At 35.7% G+C, this 20,814-nt stretch overlaps 2 protein-coding genes across 6 annotated transcripts in view; both read left to right on the top strand.

Annotated features, from left to right (window-relative positions):
* Nucleotides 1-4,572, top strand: part of LOC135166579 (protein GDAP2 homolog) — a 44,854-nt gene extending 40,282 nt beyond the window's left edge. For all 3 annotated transcript variants that reach the window (XM_064128937.1, XM_064128936.1, XM_064128938.1), the window contains 3 exons: nt 282-336; nt 588-731; nt 1,659-4,572. In XM_064128937.1, coding sequence (XP_063985007.1) covers nt 282-336; nt 588-731; nt 1,659-1,712 — 253 coding nt within the window. In that variant the 3' untranslated portion in view covers nt 1,713-4,572. The remainder of the gene's footprint in view (nt 1-281; nt 337-587; nt 732-1,658) is intronic.
* A 2,747-nt stretch (nt 4,573-7,319) lies between these two features.
* LOC135166581 (2-acylglycerol O-acyltransferase 2-A-like) overlaps nt 7,320-20,814 on the top strand; it is a 70,689-nt gene continuing 57,194 nt past the window's right edge. The window contains exons 1-2 of one of the 3 annotated variants that reach the window (XM_064128941.1): nt 7,320-7,505; nt 8,042-8,407. In XM_064128941.1, the coding sequence (XP_063985011.1) occupies nt 8,178-8,407 (230 nt within the window). In that variant the 5' untranslated portion in view covers nt 7,320-7,505; nt 8,042-8,177. Of the gene's footprint in view, nt 7,506-7,864; nt 7,886-8,041; nt 8,408-20,814 lie in introns of those variants that run through there. The other 2 variants (XM_064128943.1, XM_064128942.1) reach the window with 2 other exon arrangements.

The raw sequence follows: 20,814 nt of genomic DNA, 5'->3' as shown, positions 1-20,814 counted from the left end.
CAAGATTTTCTTAAGAAATCGCATGACCAGAATATAAAATGAAATTTATTGATCTAATTTCAAGATTTTTTTTGATCAATTCTTCGTGAAAATCATGAGAGATATGAATGTAATTTCGGTGACGGAATAGGTCGTATTTGCTGATAAATTTTTGACTCATGGTTTTATATTTAGTTTTGCTTATTTTGTGATTCCTCTGACTTAAATACAAAATCAAACAGATGAAATAAATGCCACTGAGTTAAATCATTGATTTATTATCTTATCATATTATTTTTCAGATATAAGAAGCATCTCAAACATTTTTACATCGTTCATCCTACTTTCTGGACCAAGGTGTGTATATATTTATGAAGAAAATGTTAAGATTTTAAGAAACTTGTCTTATAAAACGATAAAGCTGTACAGGAAATGCTAATTTAGTACTAAAAGATTTCTCACGATAGATAAAACGGCAATTTGCGTATTAGGTGTTGACCTTGTTGTGATTCCAAACGTGAAACAATTCAGTGCTATTTGGTTGAAATTGTTTTGCTTAATTGGATTGAATTGTTACAGTGGATTAATTTTCAGAATTTTTTTTCCAGATGATGACATGGTGGTTCACAACATTCATGGCGCCCGCTATCAAACAAAAAGTTCATAATCTACCTGGCGTTGAGTATTTGTACGAAGTCATGTCACCAGATCAACTAGAAATTCCAGCTTACATCACTGAATATGATATGACGGTAAGTACAGTGACGCAAAAACATACCTGCCGTGACCAAGCAATCATTGACAACTATATGAGTTATTAGCAGTGAAAATTAATCGCTTTTCATGAATATAATCATTTCCTGAAGCATAGTCAAGTCTATTTTGCACTTACCAACAGATCAAATAATAGATTTAACAATGTTTCATCATAAAAGTTCTTGATTAGCATTGCCGGAGTAACGAATGTACAAAAAAAATTTCCTCATAAATATTCAATGCCATTGAAATCGTCAGTCTCATTATAATTGTGTTTGCATAAAATTATGATTATTTTAACATGCATTGTTTATTGATAAATAATTAAAATTAATCAAACTTTTGGAGAGGGTATTTGAAAAAAAAAAAACTTCTTGTAATTTTCAAGACTTGCAATTTTTTAATTATTTTATGAATCTCTCTAAAAAAAATACAATTTGTATTTTTTTCAAAATGAAAAACATTTTTTCAATCTTTCAATATTGAGATCCACACTTATATGGGTTATCTAGGTAATTAAAGTCTAAGTAATGATTCTGACACGTGTGAAAAGGTAGAGACAAATGTTTAGCTCGAGGTGTCGATGCATGGTGAAAGGAAAAAACTGTGAAAACCAAAATTAAGTAATAAATGAGAACTAGAACAACGTTCGGGTACTTTTTACATTAGAGTTTTTATATATTATGATACATTACTTCTATAAATGATAAATATGGAATGATAATAAAATGAATATGTGATTTTGAGTGCAACCTCAAAGGCCATTTTTTGTTGCTTTAATTGGAATTTTCCACAAAAAATACAAAGAATCTCATGCTGATTCCACTAGAAACCACAATTGCTATATCGGTATTGTAACCCTATACATAATATTAAAATCCGAGTATTTCAAAAACTAACAACGAATTTCTTCATGTTTCCAGATAAACGGAATGAGATATTACCAACCAGACCAGTCCCCCTCACCATTAACGTAACCGCAATGTGGTGACAGCTGCGCAATAAATTCCAATTTCCCACTTCAAAGAAAGAAGAATAAAAAATTGTAAATTTAATAATACCCGCGTCGCCTTTGAATTTGCCTTCGCACGCAACAAAAGATTAAGAAATTACCGTGAAACACCATATTTTCATCCCCTTGATTTTTTTCCCCAGTTCAGTTCAGGTGAAAAGAGATCAATATAATCATTGTGAATTAATTGCGAGAAAGAATGAAGTCGAGTATCCCAATATTTCCAAAGATCATTGAGTTTTTGCATGAGATATGATATTCTAAAAAAATACATTGTTTACAACAGAGGAAACGAGACAAAACCATTTTTCAGTCGATCTAATTAGTGGTATTGCTTTCAATTAATGAATTGAATACATGAAAAAATTCAGTTACAGCAGAGATGGATTTATAATTTCATTTTTTAAAGAAAACGGTTCATTACCTATTGCGAACCATGGATTATGTTCCATAAATTCAGACCTGTGCCACGAGTAAAAAATGAGTTTTCACCCAACAACCTAACGTTATCGATGACAAATCCGTAGATGATAGACACAAGGGTGTGAAACACTAGATATTATACATTATTGACTGCCAAATAATATCGGTAATTCAGTATTTTTGCGACGTTGTGCGGGCTTTATATTATGAAACAGCCGCATGAGAATTAAAAAAATGGGGTAATACCGAAAACAAGAGATTTTCATTATTATGGCTTTTACTCGTATGACCTCATTTTTTTTCTTGAATTAAACACTGAGAGATATGAGCACGTCGTCAATATTTGAGAGTACCTATAACGTGTAGATGAACGAGAGGGATTTGTCCCGGGGGTATTGGAAATAAATAAAAAAGCGTCGAAATATTGTTGTTACAGAGAAATACAAATGGTATCAAAACAAACATGAGGAAACACGTTGAAAAGAGTCTACATGCCATTTACCTGTACATTATCGATATTTTATTAACTGACTTTGCTATAATAGTGTTTGCGTGATATGGAAATAGAAGGATATGAAATCGGCGGATAAATAATGTAAAAGTGTAAAAATTCAGGGGACACACATCGTGTCTAGATTATATGAAAGTTCAGATTAATTTTAAGGAGCGGAAATTATATGAGAGGTATGATATTCCATATCAAAGTGGTCAACGTCTGGCCCTCTTAGAAATCGCTGGCCATTTTCTTTATCATTGGGAGCATAGAAAAATCATTCCTCATTTTTGTTAAAATTTTTTGTTAAATTTTCAACCGTTCATTTCAGAAGTTCTTTATTATGAGCCCTCGCATAGTTCGGATTAAAAGAAACTTTATTCAAAGAATCAAATAGCTGTCAGAAAATTCAACAGTCAGATGTGAGGGAAACCAAATTGGAGTAATAGAGTTTCATATATGTCCGAAGTGAGCTTTCACAAGAACGTGAAAAAATTAAGATATACTATTACTTTGTTTTCTGGTTGTAGAAAAAAATTTTCATTAATTACAAAGAGAGCGAAACGAAGCCGTTGACTGAGTTGGTATTAACATATCTCATATCTGTCATGAGTGACTACAGGAGTAAATGTCGAATGTCGAATGCATGTTTTTACAGAAAAAAAACCATGCATTAACAAGATAATTCAATATTGAATGAGATATCAAAAACTGAATTGTTACGTCAGTTCATTTAAGTTTGTTTTCTTCATTATTTATAAATTAATCTGAACATTATCGAGGAGATTTATTATAAGGCAACTGAGTAGACTAGATGAAGCATCAGAAATATGTCAAAAGAGCTTCGCGCCACTTAATCGTAGCGGACGCGCCGTTGTTGATAATTAAACAAATAAAGTTGAATAATAAAAAAGAAATATTAATTAATAGATATATAAAATGGGTCTCGTGTTCATGTTGACCAATGGAGTCTGTTTGATAATTCATTCTCCTGATTTTGTTTGTCACAGTTTGTATTTTATTCATTTTACCTTCCTTATGTGATTATTTTATTATTATTGGAGAGACAATATTTGTTGAACATTTATGAAGCAAGAGAATTATTTTTTATTTTTTATTTACTTTGGTTATTTGACACTGGTTTTAGAAAAAAATTTTTAGTTGTGTCTTTCTTCTGAAACAATCCGTTATCTAGATAAGTAAACGTTTAATATTATAAAAAATGCTATTCTCACATTGTCTCTTCATTCCACTGATTTTGATTAATTAATTTTAACTAATGAATTATCAGTTAAGTATAATATGGAGTGAAGCTGGAACACTCAGAGAGAAACCCCTTAGATAGTATGAAATAGTAACAGGTCTACAAATTTATTAACTAATCATAGTTGTTTATTTTATAATTTACTTTAACTCGATCTAATTCTAGCTTAATATATCAGACAATCTATTTGTTGCATAAGTGATCTCGACTTCCCCATGTTATACATTTAAATCAATCGACAATTCATCACTGCTATGTTCCAATTAAAAACAAATCGCACCATATATTCTATAAATTATGATTTGGTTGGCTTTCCTAATATGTAAATTTTTTAGAATTTTTCAACAATTGTTTCTATGAAATTATAAATAATCTCGAAATCTCTTAATGAGAGATCCGAGTACATGTTTCCAGTTATCATCGACTTTTTTCTTAAGTTGTATGCGTGTGAGCGTGAATTAGAGAGTGAGATAGAAAAACAATTTAAGTTTTCTTCTCCTCACTATTCGATATTGTTGTTATTTCGAATTATGAATAATATATATTGTATAGAAAAGTGATGGTTATTGATTGAGAAGGATACGACTCCATTAAAAAACACAATATTTATTCTAGAGGAAAAACAAATAAATCAATTTAAAAATATTTTCATGAATTTTTGATTCGTTCAGATGAAATATCTCAGTTTTAAGAAATCTGGTCGCGATTATTTGGCCGACATTCACATCAAAACAAATTTAAACCTTTCAATTGCACTGCCGTTTTTCAATAGATCAAGGATCCCAGGTTTTCGGTTGTAATTTACTGCGCTGCATGACATAGCTGATATGCAATGTTGAAATGTGAAGCTAATTTTAGAGAATTCTTCGGTGTTTTGCTAAAATTTTGAAACTATCTGGAGAAACTTGGAATATTTTCAATTGTTTGAAAATATTTTCCATATTTTTCGTAAAATCGAAAACAAAAAGATAGTCTAGAGTTTCACAGAAAATTGGAGAAAAATCTAATAATTAATAAAAAAAATCCATGAAATTTTATATTTTTAATTTCAATCGATGAAATTTTGCATTTTCCAATTTTTATCGAAAATAATAATAAAATAGTATGGAACTTAAAAATCTGAACGTATCATCACAAACAAATGTTTATTTAGTACTTGCGCATTGAGGACCAATGCTCTATAGCAGGGCATGTTACATTTGCAGTTTACAATTTGTTTCAATTAGGCTTTTGCTCTTCAACCGTAGTGAATTGGGATTTACGGATTAAAAAATCATGAAATGAGTTGTGCTTTCACTGAGAATTGAGCAAAATTTTAGAATTTTACGTAGCATGAAGATAAAAATTACTTAATTTATCTAAATTTCCAATGTAAAATGAATATTTGCTGTCAAATCACATATAATTTTCAATGTAATGGGGAATTTCGTGACTTTGTCTCGCATTGTGCGTTACTGTTCTTCAAATTCAAGAAACTATTCACCGGAATTATTTGGTTTTATGTGCATTTTCGGGAATAAACGGGACGTCAGTTTGCAGTTCTATTTGATTTTTTCATCAAACTCTTAATTTTCAATGCCAAGATGTTTTGAAATTTCAGTGCAATTGTGATGCGATGAAAACTCCAGACTTTGCCACGGAAAATTCAGCGAAATTTTTTAAACAAGGATAGGCCATTGTTTAGCTTTATTATCTTCGGTTCGAAAGGCTGTAGGCCGAATTCTACACTCATTTGAAAATCTTCCAAATTTATTATATGATTTATTCCATCTTCAATGGAAAGCAAGTATCGTTATCCACGAAACTTGATGTGACATTTCCAGTTAATGGCTTGATTGTCGAACAAATGATAAGCCGTGTAAGGATTTCAGCACTATCGCTAGCCATTTAGAATCTAAACATATTAGTTTATTTATAGTGATGGAAAAATTAAATAATTACTCAATGACCTGTTCCTTGTCACAAGATCGCTGTCAATATAAGCTCACTACCTTTATATTTTTTAGATCGTAACAATTCAAGAAGTTCCTATGAAAAATCAAGACAAATTCCTACCAAAGAGTAAATTGAAAAGTTAATTATAAAGCTCGACAGAATCCAAGGGATTCTTAAAAATTTTCAGGGTATTTAAAAATTTTCGGTAAAATTGAAAAATTTCAGTGTTTTCAATTTTTCTGAAATATCTGTGAAATCAGGTGAGTTTCAGGATTTTATAGACAATTGAAGCAAATTCTCGAGTACTCTAGAAACGATGAATATATTGAGACTTGTTTTTTTTTTCAGTAATAGTACACACAGAAAAAACTAGTGGTAAAATACGGGACTTAAAATGTAATTTACAAAAGTTTGAAACTAGTAAATTACGATTTTGATAGTGTATATTACGCTCAAAAGAACCTACAGTACCATTTCTAAAACGTAATTTCCGATTTTGAAAACTTACATTATGATTTCGAAAAATGTAAATTAAGAGATCCGACTTCGTAAATTACGCTTTTTTGGGACGTAAAATGCGTGGTCCAACCTCGTGATTTATACTTCTTTCCTCAATTACGTAAAATCTTTGATTGATGAACTCCTTAACGAGAAAGAGGCTTATTAAACTAATACAAAATCTGTAAATATCGAATTGCTTGAATTTGCGATTAGCGTCCTGCAACTGCAAGAATTCAGATTCGGATATCGTAACTTAGGCTTTCAACAAATTCATGTTTATTCAAATCGCAATTAGCGAGTTTGAAATCCTAATTTAGGTTGTGAACATCATAAATAACGTTTTAGAAATGGTAATTTACGTTTTTCAAAGACCTTGGAATTCAAAACAGCTCCTGGATTTAGTTTTTGCAATCGGTAATTATCTATGAATATATTGATTGCAGCGAAAAAAGTTTCAAGACTCCTTGTCAACAAGAAACTATTCAATTGAAAATGTATTCTAACATTTTACATTACGGCGTGCAATGAATAGCGAAATATGCCTACCAGGGCGTGCGTTAGGAGCCTTTTTCGCACATTGTAAAGAATAATTCTGTAAAGAATAACTCGTACCATTACAAATTCCCTCTGCGCTCCACTTTCCACTCATCACACTCGTTACAAAAACTTTACCGCACTTGTTTCGTAATGTACTATTTCAATCAAACTCGTTATTAAGCAAATAATTACAAAATAAACGACATAATGAAGTGAAAAATTTTACTTTCACCATTATCCGACAAAAATTACGACGTTTACAAGGAAAATTTTCAAACAAGAAAACTGTGAATAAAGTCCATTATCCAAGCGACCTCCTGTCCTCCTTCATTATGTAATAACTCTAGCAGTTGTGTATAGTTGCCTTTTATGATAATATACAATTTGAAGAGCTAACCATCCCCAACTCTTGGAGTACCTTTCTCGTGCACTCAATCGCTAGACTCGCTAGATAAACATGGTTCTATTGATAGTCAAAACTTTGAGATTGGGCAAAAACGAATACAGCGTCTTTGGAAATTACTTGACATTGTTCATGGGCGGGCCGATAAGATAATATTATTCGACCATATTTCGTATCAGAGCGATTCGCGTCAGGAAAGTCGGTGAGTCTATTTATCGTATATTTGTTGTAAATTATTCTCATAATCATATAAATTTAAATGTCAATGTTTTTCTATCACTTCAACTGCTGATCTATATCTTGGGAATTAAGAAACCCGAATTATAGGGTAAAGTTTCTGACATTTTTTTTTTCATACTAATTTGATCCTCGTCCATTTTAAATTCATCATGGAATTAAAAAAAATTTCTCCCTCAATAATTAAGTTCTTTTGCCATGAAACTCACCAACGCACTAGTCACGTTGGAACGGTTACACACGTCTTCTAGTCATATTTATATAGATGGAACAGGCCAAGTGCGTCACACGACGCGTACTCAAACGACAGATTCGTTTAGCTCTGTTTGACTTTTTTTCCCGAAGGTATTAGATTGTATAAATTATTATCTCAGTTCCCCCATTCTGGAATTTATTGATTTTTTGATCTAAGCATTGATTAACTGATGGCAATGTCACATGACGTGCAATTTTATACTTCATGAACTATTAAATTTTCTTCATTCGGTTAAAACCATTCAGGAGCTGGAAAATAAAACCTATTGAGAGAGCCAGTTTGCCCATGAGAGTGCCGTCGTCTAATTATAAAGTCGTAAAGATATTGAGAGTTGAAGCCAGACATTTGTAATCGCAACTTGTCGATTGTATTCATTGGCACATGGAGCTGTTGGGTGTAAAGTTTGCGCCTCTTCGGGTGCCTCTCGAAAGACGACTACAGACACTTGCGGCTGGCGCTTGGTTTTGTGTACTGGGATTTGGAAGTTTCTTTGGATGGATAATCACGTTTTATTGTTTAGTGTTTGGACATTGGTTGAGATACTTCACGCTCATATATTTATACTGGGTATTCTACATTGATTGGAATACATACAAAAGGGGTGGACGAAGGTGAGTTGAAAAAGTAGAAATTATTTATTGCATTAATATTTAACAAATACCGAGTGGGGCAACATGAAATAGTTCACGCATAGAATTTATTCTCGATATCCCTCCATTTTTCATATTCTTTCCGATTTTTCGGAAAGCGGATCGATAAGATTGACACGTATAAATATACCGCGTTTAACTTACTTCACTGTTTAATGACTCATTAACTTTTATCATTTTTTAATACTTTTTCCACGTTTTCAATAATCTTTTCTGAAAATCCTTACTACTTAAGTAAAAATGTTGAAAACCAAACGTACATTTATGAAAATTTGAGAGCCATTAAACGACGATAAGGCGACAGTTTCTCAGAAAATTGTGGTGAAACGTAAAAAGACGCGAGATATCGGTCATAATACCACTTATGGGGGGGGGGGGGAGTGTAGAATGGACATTTTGAGCACACTTTTAACCCAAGTTTTTGGACATTTCATTTAAAAAACCAATTCCGAAAAATAAATTATAATCCACAATTCCTATACGAACAGTGCCCTCGCATCAACAATCTCATTTTTGGTAATGTTGGAGCGTTTGTTGTCATGTACAACCGTTCAAAATATTGAAAAAAGATAAGTATAAGGTTCCGGACGAATAAGTGAAAAAAGTGAATTGAAAACTCTCCTATTTGATCTATCGCCATGTTGGATGGGTTGAATCCGAGGGCTCCACTGATTTGGCAACATGGCATTCCCTTACACTATACAACGTGTTTCAAATATGACGAGACCGCCAGCGCGCTTCGCGCGCCGAATTTGAATTTATTTCGAAGTAGAACATGTAATATTTTCGATGGTGACTTATCATAACGATGAAACGAAACTACCTCATTTTCGGGCAACATGAACAATTCCATAAATTCTACTAATTGATTGTTTAAGTCACCATCGAAAATATTACATGTTCTACTTCGGAATAAATTCAAATTCGGCGCGCTGGCGATCTCGTCCACTATGAACTCGAACGACCAATAAGGAAAAAGTCTTACGCATGAAGTTAGCCAATGTCTTACGTAGCTAACTTAATTTATGTGCTTCTCCTTTAATAAATAGGAACGTAAATTTTTCGAGTGGAATGTTTGAAATATTTAAATTAACAATGGATTTATGAGTTTTCGTGACCTCTATCGCCCTTCGACCTTAATCTTCTTAAGTTTGTTTTTCCACTGGTATTTTGGGAAAAGCTTTCTTCGACCCACTTTTTGCCAAATACCCTTTTCCTTTTCCCCTCACCTAATTTAACTCATGATTCTGCACGACCTTCACCTCTCACAAAAATGTTAGATGAGGTTATGGGAATCACATGTCAACTATAGGGACAACATGTAGTATTGCCGTCTATTTATCGTCGGAAACAAGGATAAGAGTCATGTAAGAAAATTAATTTTTCGGAACTTTCGCCTCAATTTTTCTTATCCGTAAAAAAAATCAGCATTAATGGATAATGATGAATATACGGTTTATTGAAGATGCTAAGCAAAAAAAAAGATCATCTGATATAATCATAAAAAGTAGAGATCAAGAGTGGAGGCCGAACTGGTATGGGCCGATCCTCGAGAATTCGTGACCAAATCTTGTTCCAACGAGCATTGACTATGATTCGCGGTTGAGAGGATTAAGAAAACGAGACTGAGTGAGTGAGGCTGCGATTCAATGGATCAAATCAAAGAGAATAGACCAAAGTAGAGGCTCAGTTCTGGGGGTTTGACTGACGCCAGTTTCTCCACGTTACCGACATGATTTCACCCCCGAGGAGACGGGGCGCCATGAGTCCTACTGGGGTATCTGCATATCGGCCAAGCGGGGGGACTCCGTTCGTACTTGTTCAACTGTACAAATGATCAACTGTACACAGAATTTTCAGACGGTGAGAGCACCACTGTGAAGGGATTCAACTGTCGAGAGAAAAAGCTAGGCTGTACATGTGGACCGAGCGCCACATGTACAGCCTAGCTTTTTAGAATTTTAGAATTTTCAAACGGTGCTCTCACCGTTTAAAAATTCTGTGTACAGTTGATCATTTGTACAGTTGAACAAGTACGAACGGAGCCCCCCCGCTTGGCCGATATGCAGATACCCCAGTAGGACTCGTGGCGCCCCGTCTCCTCGGGGGTGAAATCGTGTCGATAACGTGGAGAAACTGGCGTCAGTCAAACCCCCAGAACTGAGCCTCTACCTTGGTCTATCCTCTTTGGATCAAATACTGCTCAGCAGTTACCTACGATAATCAACAAAACCGCGCCAAGTCTTCGATTATCTACTCGCCTGTACTGTTTTCTTTCGTAAGCATTTCTGACTTTGTGCTCCTTTCTCAAGATTTCTATTCTGTAGAAAGAGACATAGTCGATAAATTGACTTGGTGGGTTTTTTTTATATAAAAGGTGTGCACGTAGTTATTGTTTGTTTAAACACATGCACTTTTCGAGCTATCGAAATTAACGTCACTCGAAAGAATATTAAGACTAAGTTAAAAAATGTTTTTAATTTTTGATGATTTGTTCACTTATAAGTAGAAATAATACACAACACAGAAGTTTGAAATTTACAGTGTTTTATATTTTAGGACGTGGAAGCGGTAGAATTTGACATCAATTTGATTTAATTTAAAAACTTCACCCACTTATGGCAATTTAATAACAAACAATGAAAGTGACTATGTAAAGGCAAGATGTTCGAATCGCGAAACGCGGACTGGGAAATCTCGGATATGCGCGAACGGAATTGATGTGTCTCTGTCGGAAACGTATTTTTGACTGACTCTAACTGACCGGAGATGAGAGGTATTCGGACACAGCTGCAAAGGATTGCGCTGTAAAATGCGAGAGAAACTTCTCAAAATTGCTTTATTGTCGCCACTGCAAGGGATTAAGTCGTAAACACTGTAATATTTGAGAGATTCTTGTGGGAATTTTACGTGAAAGGTACCTTTCAAGAAGCGATAATTTGTAGAGAGGTTATATATATAAAAAAAGGAGACCGGGACCTTAAGAGTGTTTTTTTTTTCATTTTGGCTTGGGAAGATTCTAAAGACAAATAAAAATGGGGATTTCCCATGCCCGGGGAGAAACATCTTGGTTGTAATTTTCAGTACTCGCGACATACCCGAGACTTCCCAAGATTAACAAATACCTTTCTTTTCTTTTCAAATTTTGGAGATGAAACAAAATTTTGTTTCATCTTTTGGCTTTTGGCTTTTTGTTGTTTTTTTTGTATCATTTCACTAGTTTTTTCTCAAATCTGAGTGAAGAAGTCTCGTTCCGATCTCACTCGGGAATGTGAAGCTCTAGTCTGCTACCATTGTACTTCATCGACTGAGATATTATCTTATTTTAGTTCGCTCTTTAAGCAATAATACTTAAATCTGGATCTACAAAAGGACCTGTCAACACAGATTTTAGTAATAAATATGAAAAAAAGTTGTTCCTAGTTGACGAAATGTCATGTCCTGAGCTTGATAGCCAGTAGATGTCACTATATATGATTAATCTTAGTCCGCGAAATTTAAATTACTCTTAATTTTTAATTTTAATCAGTGTCGAATACGCAGAAAATAAGTAGATACAATGAACAATGGACAACGAACAATGAAAACAACACCACCAGTGTGGGAAAAACCGTTACGCATAAATCTTAACCTCTTGAGTTTAACTTTCCCATTTATTTACCCGTAAAATTAGTTGGATAAACATTTTCTCCAAACCCGAAACTTGAGAAAGAAATCATGAATCTTCGAATCAATACAGTTTAAGTCATAAAGTAGAGTTCTTTTTTTGCTCATGCTTCGATTCAACACGTGTGAGGTCTTCTTTGTCCATTGTATCGAAAGCTGAGGGCCTGAGTCCCTTGACAGAGAAAACGCGATGTCACGCGTTTTCCTGTTCACCGCTTTCCTTATTCGACCCCTCTACCCTTTTCTTGACCAAGTTCCGTGCGCAACATTTAGACTAGTGGGGGTTGTAGGACCCAACCCTTGGAAAATTAGTTAAGTTTAGTTCAGTTCGATTTTAACTTGTTTCTGTGCCGCTTCTCTCTTCAATTAGTTAATCTCCAAGTTTCACAGTGTAGTTTTGTTTTAGTTTTTCTGAATGTCTATTAATATTTCAAGACTCAACTTAAGATTTAAAAGTTATTGAATAAAGTGTGTGTTACGTGCTCTCCTAAGCACTGCTGTTTGGATTGATTTTATTTGCAAAAACCTGAATCCAACTATTTCCTGTCAACGAGTTGCCATCGATGGAGTCCTCATTAGAGGTTTAGCGGCTAACGAATTCCACGTTTTTAAAACTTGGCGCACATATTCGTTAATGGCGCCACTGTACTACTAGTGACTCGATAGGACATAACAGAAAGTACCAATGAAAAATCTCCTCTGACATTTTCAAAATCATACAAGATAGCACAACCTTTTAAACATTCATTTGAGTAAATGTTTGAGAAGTTGTATCTTTGAGAAACAAAAATGTCCGGTGGACCGAAGATCGAATTTTCAATAGATCTAATGGATCTGCAGAATAATTCGTTGTGCAATTACGTTTGGCGCTAGAAATTCCTACCAATAAACAACATGAGACATCGAGTAAATTCGATAATCGAATTGCGTAATCTCAACTCTTGAGACATTTATTCATTGATATCTCCGAATCTAGAGCAATTGTGAAAATGACCTTTTGTGTAGAGCACGATGAGATCTACAAAAAAAACCCTTTTTAAAATTTCTTGATCTCCTCCAAATTCAAACACATCAATGAAGAAATTTTTCAAGAGTTGAGATTTCACAGCTAGATCATTACATTTACGTGGAATGTCCAAAAAATAATTTTCCTAGCTGAGAAAATTATCAATGAAGAATCCCCCAAACATTTCCGAGGTTACGGAAGATACAACAATTATGTCAACATTTATTTGGATAAATGTGCCCAAAGTTGTGCTTTCCATAACCTCGAAAATTTCACGCGGACCAACGATGTTATTTTCGATACATCTGATGGAAATCCCGAGAAAACTTCGATAAAAACAAAAGCCGGTGATTCTAAATAATTATTTCCTAGACAAAATTATACTTAAATGCTGGTTTTATTTACTAAATTGTCGTCGAAGTCTGGATCATTCCGAAAATCACTAATAAGATCTTGTGATATATCGAACCTGAGAGAGAGGGGATAAGTTCTGTCATCGTCTGGTCACTAGTACCACTCAACGCTCATGCGTGCCGCTCGATCGAAGCAAATTTAGCCAACGATGGAACACCAATAGAACCATTATTTTTTGATTCTCGAATGAAGTCAGACAATGATGCTAATATTGAAACAAAAAAAATGATAGAAATAATCTCAATCGCAAAAATAGAAAATGTTACATAATGTTAATGAACGTACCTCTGAAAATATTAATCAGAAACAAGAAACACGGAAGAAAATGTGTAGATTATACGTGATTTATATTATGAAAGTGAGGTCTATTCTCCCGTAATCTTGCGTATTTGCATTTTATTGCATTACTATTATTCCGGAGTAGTGGAGGGAGTAGTTGTGTCGTGTATATACAGGGTATCCCAGAATGCACGTCCAGACTTTAAACTTAAGCTGGGGGTGAAATTCTGGATCGAAAAGTCCTGAGCGACTTTTTGATCAGACGCACCTTCTTCAACTTATTCAGGGTTGAAGTTGGACGAATCAGGGGCGTGGAATACCCGGTCGCACGACGGTGAGAAAAACATACGAGTGTGGTGGTGTCCCCACCATACCGTACTACTCCCCTGCGGCGGCGGAAAGAGATGACAGGCGGCGGCGGGTAAGAGGAAGGGGAGGGAAATGAAAAAAAATGAACACCCGCCCGCTACATAAAAATTATTTACTACTCCCCTAATTAATGCCAAGGGATGAAACCAAGGGCATTCGATGGAGGAATAAATTCCCCATCGATTGAGGCCCATTAAATCTCTTAATCTAATCGAAAAGGAGAAAAAAACAGCGTTGAAAATTACAGCGCTGGAAAAAAAAACCCGGCGATTTAATTTTCTAAAGCTCCATTGGCCCTGTATGAGATTTTCATTTTTTCTTTCAGCGAAGGAGAAAAAAAATAATCAATCGCTGATGATTTTTTTTTTGGGTGTTCATTTTTTTCATTTCCCTCCCCTTCCTCTTACCCACCGCCGCCAGTCATCTCTTTCTGCCGCCGCAGGGGAGTAGTACGGTATGGTGGGGACACCACCACACTCGCATGTTTTCCTCACCGTCGTGCGACCGGGTATTCCACGCCCTTGATTCGTCCAACTTCAACCCTGAATAAGTTGAAGAGGGTGCGTCTGATCAAAAAGTCGCTCAGGACTTTTCGATCCAGAATTTCACCCCCAACTTAAGTTTAAAGTCTGGACGTGCAATTCTGGGACACCCTGTATACGCGGTAGCTCTCGGCCTGATTTTCGGACATTTGGAAAGTATCGAAAATTACTTTGGTCGATACGCTACCGCGTATCTCGAATGTAGAGGCTCAGTTCTGCAGGTTTGAGTGACCCCAGCGGCATCGTAGTACCTCACCGCAGAAGAGGCAGGGCGCCACACGCAATGCTGGTGTGGAGATATGAGGGATCTCACACAAAACCCAACATACACATATACGTAACTGTTATATTTATTTAGTTAGCGTAATTAAATTGTAACTAATAACACAAAAGGCGCGGGGCCACAGCTGTGGTGGTGTCCGTGAGATATATACTATATAGCTTAAGGGGTTATTCTCATGTGAGCACTTCAAAAAATCGATTTTTTTTTTTTTTGATATTTTGACAGTAAAACCTATTGAAAACATGCTGTGAAAAATTCAGACCGAAATTCATAGTATTTGATAAGTTACAGCTCATAGTCGCCGACGTGTCGTAAGCGATTGTCTACCAGGCTTTCAACTTTAAACGCGTTTTTCTCGAATCATCATTTTCTGAAACGGTCAAGGTCCTACAAGAAAAAGTATTCAACCGATTGCTTTAAAATTTACATATGTTCTTCTACTCATTTATAGTTATCGTCCCTACCACAATTGTTTATTTTCGACAATATCTTCATATTTTTTTTAAACGATTTGTAACGAAAAAGAAGGAGATTTTCGTGATTTTTTTTTTTGAAGTTCGATATTTTTTTTTTTTTTAATGAAATTGATTATATTTGGTAGGGACGATAGCCACAGATCTACTGAATAATAATCCATTCGATTTTTTTATGTCAGACAACATGAACAGCCGCTATCACCTTGACCAGTGAACTACCTTTTTTTGTTGGGGACTACTTTGACTTAAAAAAAATATATGTTAAAAATGTAAAAAACGGAAAAAAAAATTTTTTTCGTATATTTCAAAATACAAATAAAAATATATTGAAAAATCAACATGATTGAAGTTTGTTGTCGCATAAAAAAAAATTCCGAAAAAGTGGTAAAATATAGGCGTTCACATGAGAATAACCCCTTAACGACTAACAGGACGTTTCGCGAAGTCTCCTTGATTCAACCTTGGCACTAGTATCTCTTTGCGCCGTTGGCGCTGGTGCGTGCTTCCGTCGGCCCGGCTGGACTCTGGTCGAGGCTGATCCGCCACAACCACTCCCCCCCTCCCCCCGCTCACCTGACGAGGTAGAGAAGCAAACGCAACTCTCTCAGGTATTTTAGTTACTTTGGCATGCGTCCGCAGAAGTAGATCTATATTTGTAGAACGATGTTCTTCAGGTACAACAATTAGTGGACTAGGCTCCGGACTGGGATGCTCCTGCTACTGGGGTACCAGGTCCGAGTCAGTGTTTGTTAGGGGAGTGAATAATTAAAAAGAAAACTTATTGATTCAGGAGTTGTAAATTCCAGGGATTTCAAGTTATTCACTCTCAAACTAACTATTACACGCCGAATGGGTTCTTTGTGTAATTAATTCAGGATTTGTTGAATTGTTTGGAAAGAGTGAGGATGTGATGGGTGAATATAGGAAGACTTCGATTGTCGGGATTAAACACTTCACTTGATTCACTATTTTTTCCGTTTATTCAAATAAGGGTATACACTGTTACTCGATGTAACTACTAAGAGGTTCTAAATTCTACTAACTAACAATTTCAAAAATTAATATTAGTTCGTGAAAATGGAGGTGGTAACTCCCAATAAATGAATGGAATTAGAGGTTTCCCATTGGTGGAAATGCAAAGGAGGTGGGAAAAATAACTATATTTGGGAAATCGGTAGGGTTTTCGGTTACGGGAGGTGGAAGGGAGCAGCAACCTTGGGTTTACTAGGGTAAGTGCGTCCCGTGATGAGGATTATTGAGATGAACCGATTGGTGCAATAAAACATTGTGGTTCGTCGTGAAAATGTAAGCTAGTTGTAAAATTGTGTGATCAAACGAGCTCGCCGAAGGCGGGCGAAGTTTGATCGAAATTATACGCAGAGTCTCGTTCGAAGATGATAATATAATGTAGTATGCTTGTCATGCTCACATCACAACGTTTCAACGCATAATTTAAATTGTTTTTCCCGCGACCTGGGTCACCTGGCGTCTCCTATCCCTAACCACCTTCATATTGTTTTGTTGTGATTTTGAATTATCACACAATATCATGAAGATGATAAAGGGTTCAATTTTGGGAATTTTTAGGGTGGGTGATTATCATCTTCGAACGAGACTCTGCGTATAATTTCGATCAAACTTCGCCCGCCTTCGGCGGGCTCGTTTGATTACACAATTATACTGAGAGTCTCGTTCTCGATGATAATATAATGTAGCTTTTTAGAGGATGTGATAATTCACTTCATTATTGTTTTTTTTTTTTTTTATTAAATGAGATTCCCAAAAAACCAGAGACTGATCGCTGTTGTACAGACTTAGAAAGAAAATTTGAATCATAAAAGTATTAAAGTACGGTTAACCGAGAATTGTACGGGCGAATGTGCCGCTCTGTGCTTCTATGGGTCGGTTATAGAATTTGAAAAAGGTTTGCGACCCCTGAGACCATCCGGCAGTTTTCATAATCATGTTAACGTCAACCCCTTTCTTATGGGCATCAGATACGGCAGCATGTCTGGTGCTGTATGCTGTGAATTTATTTGTATCAATACCGGCTTTATTTAGAGTATTTTTGATTCAGTGTCCAATTGTTTCTGCTTTAGCCGATGTGTGTGGTTTCGTTGACGTGATGAGCAAGTACTTTGCATTTTTATCTCTTAATTCTTTGGTAATATCTAGATATTCTAGAATCAACGACGCCACACATAAGTTTGATTTTTCTTAAAAGAAAGGTAAAATTAGTTCCGGTTGATAAGCACCGGCTTTTAACGTTTTTATCTGCTCGGTTATTTTGATACTTAGTCCCGTCGAATCAATTACAATATTATCGATATTGATAAGAGCTAGCGTCTGTAATCTTTGTGCTGATGTAAGGGCTAAAAGAGTCGAGAGTTTTTCACCCGCTTCTTTGAGTTTCAGTTGTTTAAAGGGAGCAAGTTTTTCAAGAAAATCTAATACCGGACTGACATCCCAAGTTGTTGTGTATTTGGGCTTCGTAGGCCTTTCTTTGAAAACACTTTTAAAGAAACGTGAGATCATTCCATCATTATTGATGTTGTTGATTGAAATTAATGAAATGGCTGACCGTGTAGTGTTTTAGTGAACTGTAACTCGCTCCCTTTTTGAACATTTTGTGTAGAAAATCTATTATTTGTGGAGTTTTTGTATCGTATACATCTAAGTTATTTTCATAAGAAAAATTCCACCACGCTCTTAGACCACTTTCGTATTGTTCCGAGTTGATGTTGTTATCGATTTTTCGAACATTTCCGCTGATTCTCCTTGAATTCCGCGTTGCATGTACGCTTTCCGGATAACTTCCCGGCCACCAGGGAAAGGTGGGACGACAGCGGATGAACTTTGTTCCTGTAAGGGGATTTTAACAACAATTTAGTGGGCGTAAATGTAAGAACAGGTTCAACCAAAAGCGAGGTGAACAGAGGATACCATGGCTGGGTTGGCCAGAAGGGAATTACCATTACACCCGTCGATTTATCATTTATGATTTTTCTTAGGGTACGTAAAATCAGTGCAAATGGCGGGAAAGCATAGAAATATTCGCTTTGCCAGGATGTTGTAAAAGCATCAACTAATTTCGCCTCTGGGTCTGGAAACCGTGAGTAGAAATTCTCACATTTTTTATTAGTTCGTGAAGCAAAAAGATCTACTGAGAAGGGCCCAAATTTGTTTTTGATTTGCTTGAAAGCAGTCTGAGATAATTCCCATTCGGTGTCCTCGTTGGTATTACGGGACGCTATGTCTGCTTCCACATTCTCAGTTGAACGAATATACGATGCTTTGACCCAGATTTTACGTTCCTCGCATCAATCCCAGATGTTCCTGGCCAGCTCACTGAGGTGAGGGAACTGAACACCTCCTGCTCTATTCACGTACGCAATGGCCGTAGTGTTGTCTAATCTCAATAGAATTTCGCAATCATTTGAATCTGAAGCAAAACATTTCAATGCCAGCAATGCTGCATATAGCTCAAGATAATTAATATGATGCTTTCTTTCTTCGTCGTTCCAGAAACCAGACATGCTTATTCCATTACAGAAACAACCCCAACCTGTTGACGATGAATCCGAAAAAATTTCCAAATTATACTTTTGCCTTCTGATTGGTTGTGAACCGATAAGTGCATTTTTCTTCCACCAGTTTAGGTCTTTACTCATAACGTCGTTAATGTAAATTCTTCCGTTATAATTTCCCCCATTGAATTTTAGGTATAGAAATTTTTGTCTTTCTAATCGTTTACAGTGGATAAACCCATATGCCACTGCTGGACATGCTGCTGTCAATGTTCTTAATAGGGTCGCATACTCTTTGATTTTATGTGCACTACCTATTTTGAATTTATCAATGAGTTCAACAATGAGTTTCTTTTTTTCCCTCGGAAGATTCAAAGAAAATTTGACTGAGTCTATTATAAAACCCAAATATCTGCATGTTCTATGGGCAATTAAACAACTTTTGTCGTAATTTATTATAAATCCCAGTCGTTCTACCATTTGAATCGCTTCTCTCATATTTTCCTCACATTGACTCTTCGAGGAATTTACGAAGAGGAAATCGTCCAAGTATAAGACTAAATACTTTTCCTTCTTTCTTAATGCACCAACGAGTGGTTTTAGAATTTTAGTGAAAACATATGGACTTGTGCTTAGTTCAAAAGGAAGGCACGTGAACTGGAAAAGTTTGCCCTGAAATTCAAATCTGAGGAATTTCCTGTAATCCTTATGAACTGGAACTACGAAGTAGGCATCTTTAAGATCAATTGATCCCATGAAATCTCCTGGAGAAAGCAAATTCAGTACAGTTTTCATATCTTCCAGCTTGAAATGTGGGCTCTTGACATATTTTTTCAATTTTTTCAAATTAAAAATGAATCTAAAAGTTTTGTCTGGCTTCAAGCGAAGAAAATACGAAGATATAAACTGGTCTTCAGTTGGTAAACATTCTTCTATTACGTTTTTCTCCAGGAGTTTATCAATCTCAGCTTTGAATTGTTTTGTTTCCTCTTGGGTATATATGAAGTGAGTTGGGTATTTAGCTAACTCAACTATCAATTAAATATTTATCGAAGATAAATTTATTACGTGGAAAGATGTATACAAATCAAAGGTTAAATTTAGACTACTCAATCTGCTGCTGGTCAGGCGCGATAATAATTCGGGTCGTGTGTTAGTGTATCGGTGTACGACAATAGGCGAAAGGGGCCGAATAATAACTTCGTCTTAATTTCGCGTCGTTGGTGTCGATGTGGTAGGATACCACATGCCTCCCTTGCTTTGAGAAAGATTACTGGCTGAAACAGAGAGAAAAATAGGTGTGTTTGACTATTAGACAAGAAAGAATTAATTGTCGCTGAAATGCACTCGTCTCCGGGTTCGATTAGGTGGTGTAGACGATGAGCTTGTTCCTGCTGTTGGTTGAGACTCAGTCTGTTCAGGTACTTTCGCTGTGTGGTTGATATCTTCATCCATTAGGTATGCCGGTTTCAAATTATCGATTGAGATTGCGATTGTTTTATCGCGGATTTGGACAATGAAGTATTTTTCGTGACGTTCAACTACACGATGTGGTCCAGAGTATGGCTTGGAGAAACTTGCTTGGATTTGGCCTTGGCGAATGAAGACGTGGCTGGCGGCGTTCAAGTCCTTGAATTTGAAAATTGAACGATGTCCGTGTCTTGATGTTTGTTCTGGGGCTAGATTGTTGAAGTGGTTTCTCAAGTTCTGGACGAGTTCTCCGGCGCGGAGCGGTTTATTCGATGGTGCGAGAAATTCGCCAGGTAGTCGAATTGGTTCTCCGTAAACAAGTTCTGCTGGCGTACT

Source organism: Diachasmimorpha longicaudata, chromosome 10 (genome assembly GCF_034640455.1).
Source record: "Diachasmimorpha longicaudata isolate KC_UGA_2023 chromosome 10, iyDiaLong2, whole genome shotgun sequence".
Classification (NCBI taxonomy): domain Eukaryota; kingdom Metazoa; phylum Arthropoda; class Insecta; order Hymenoptera; family Braconidae; genus Diachasmimorpha; species Diachasmimorpha longicaudata.
This window is presented reverse-complemented; position numbering and strand designations above follow the sequence as displayed.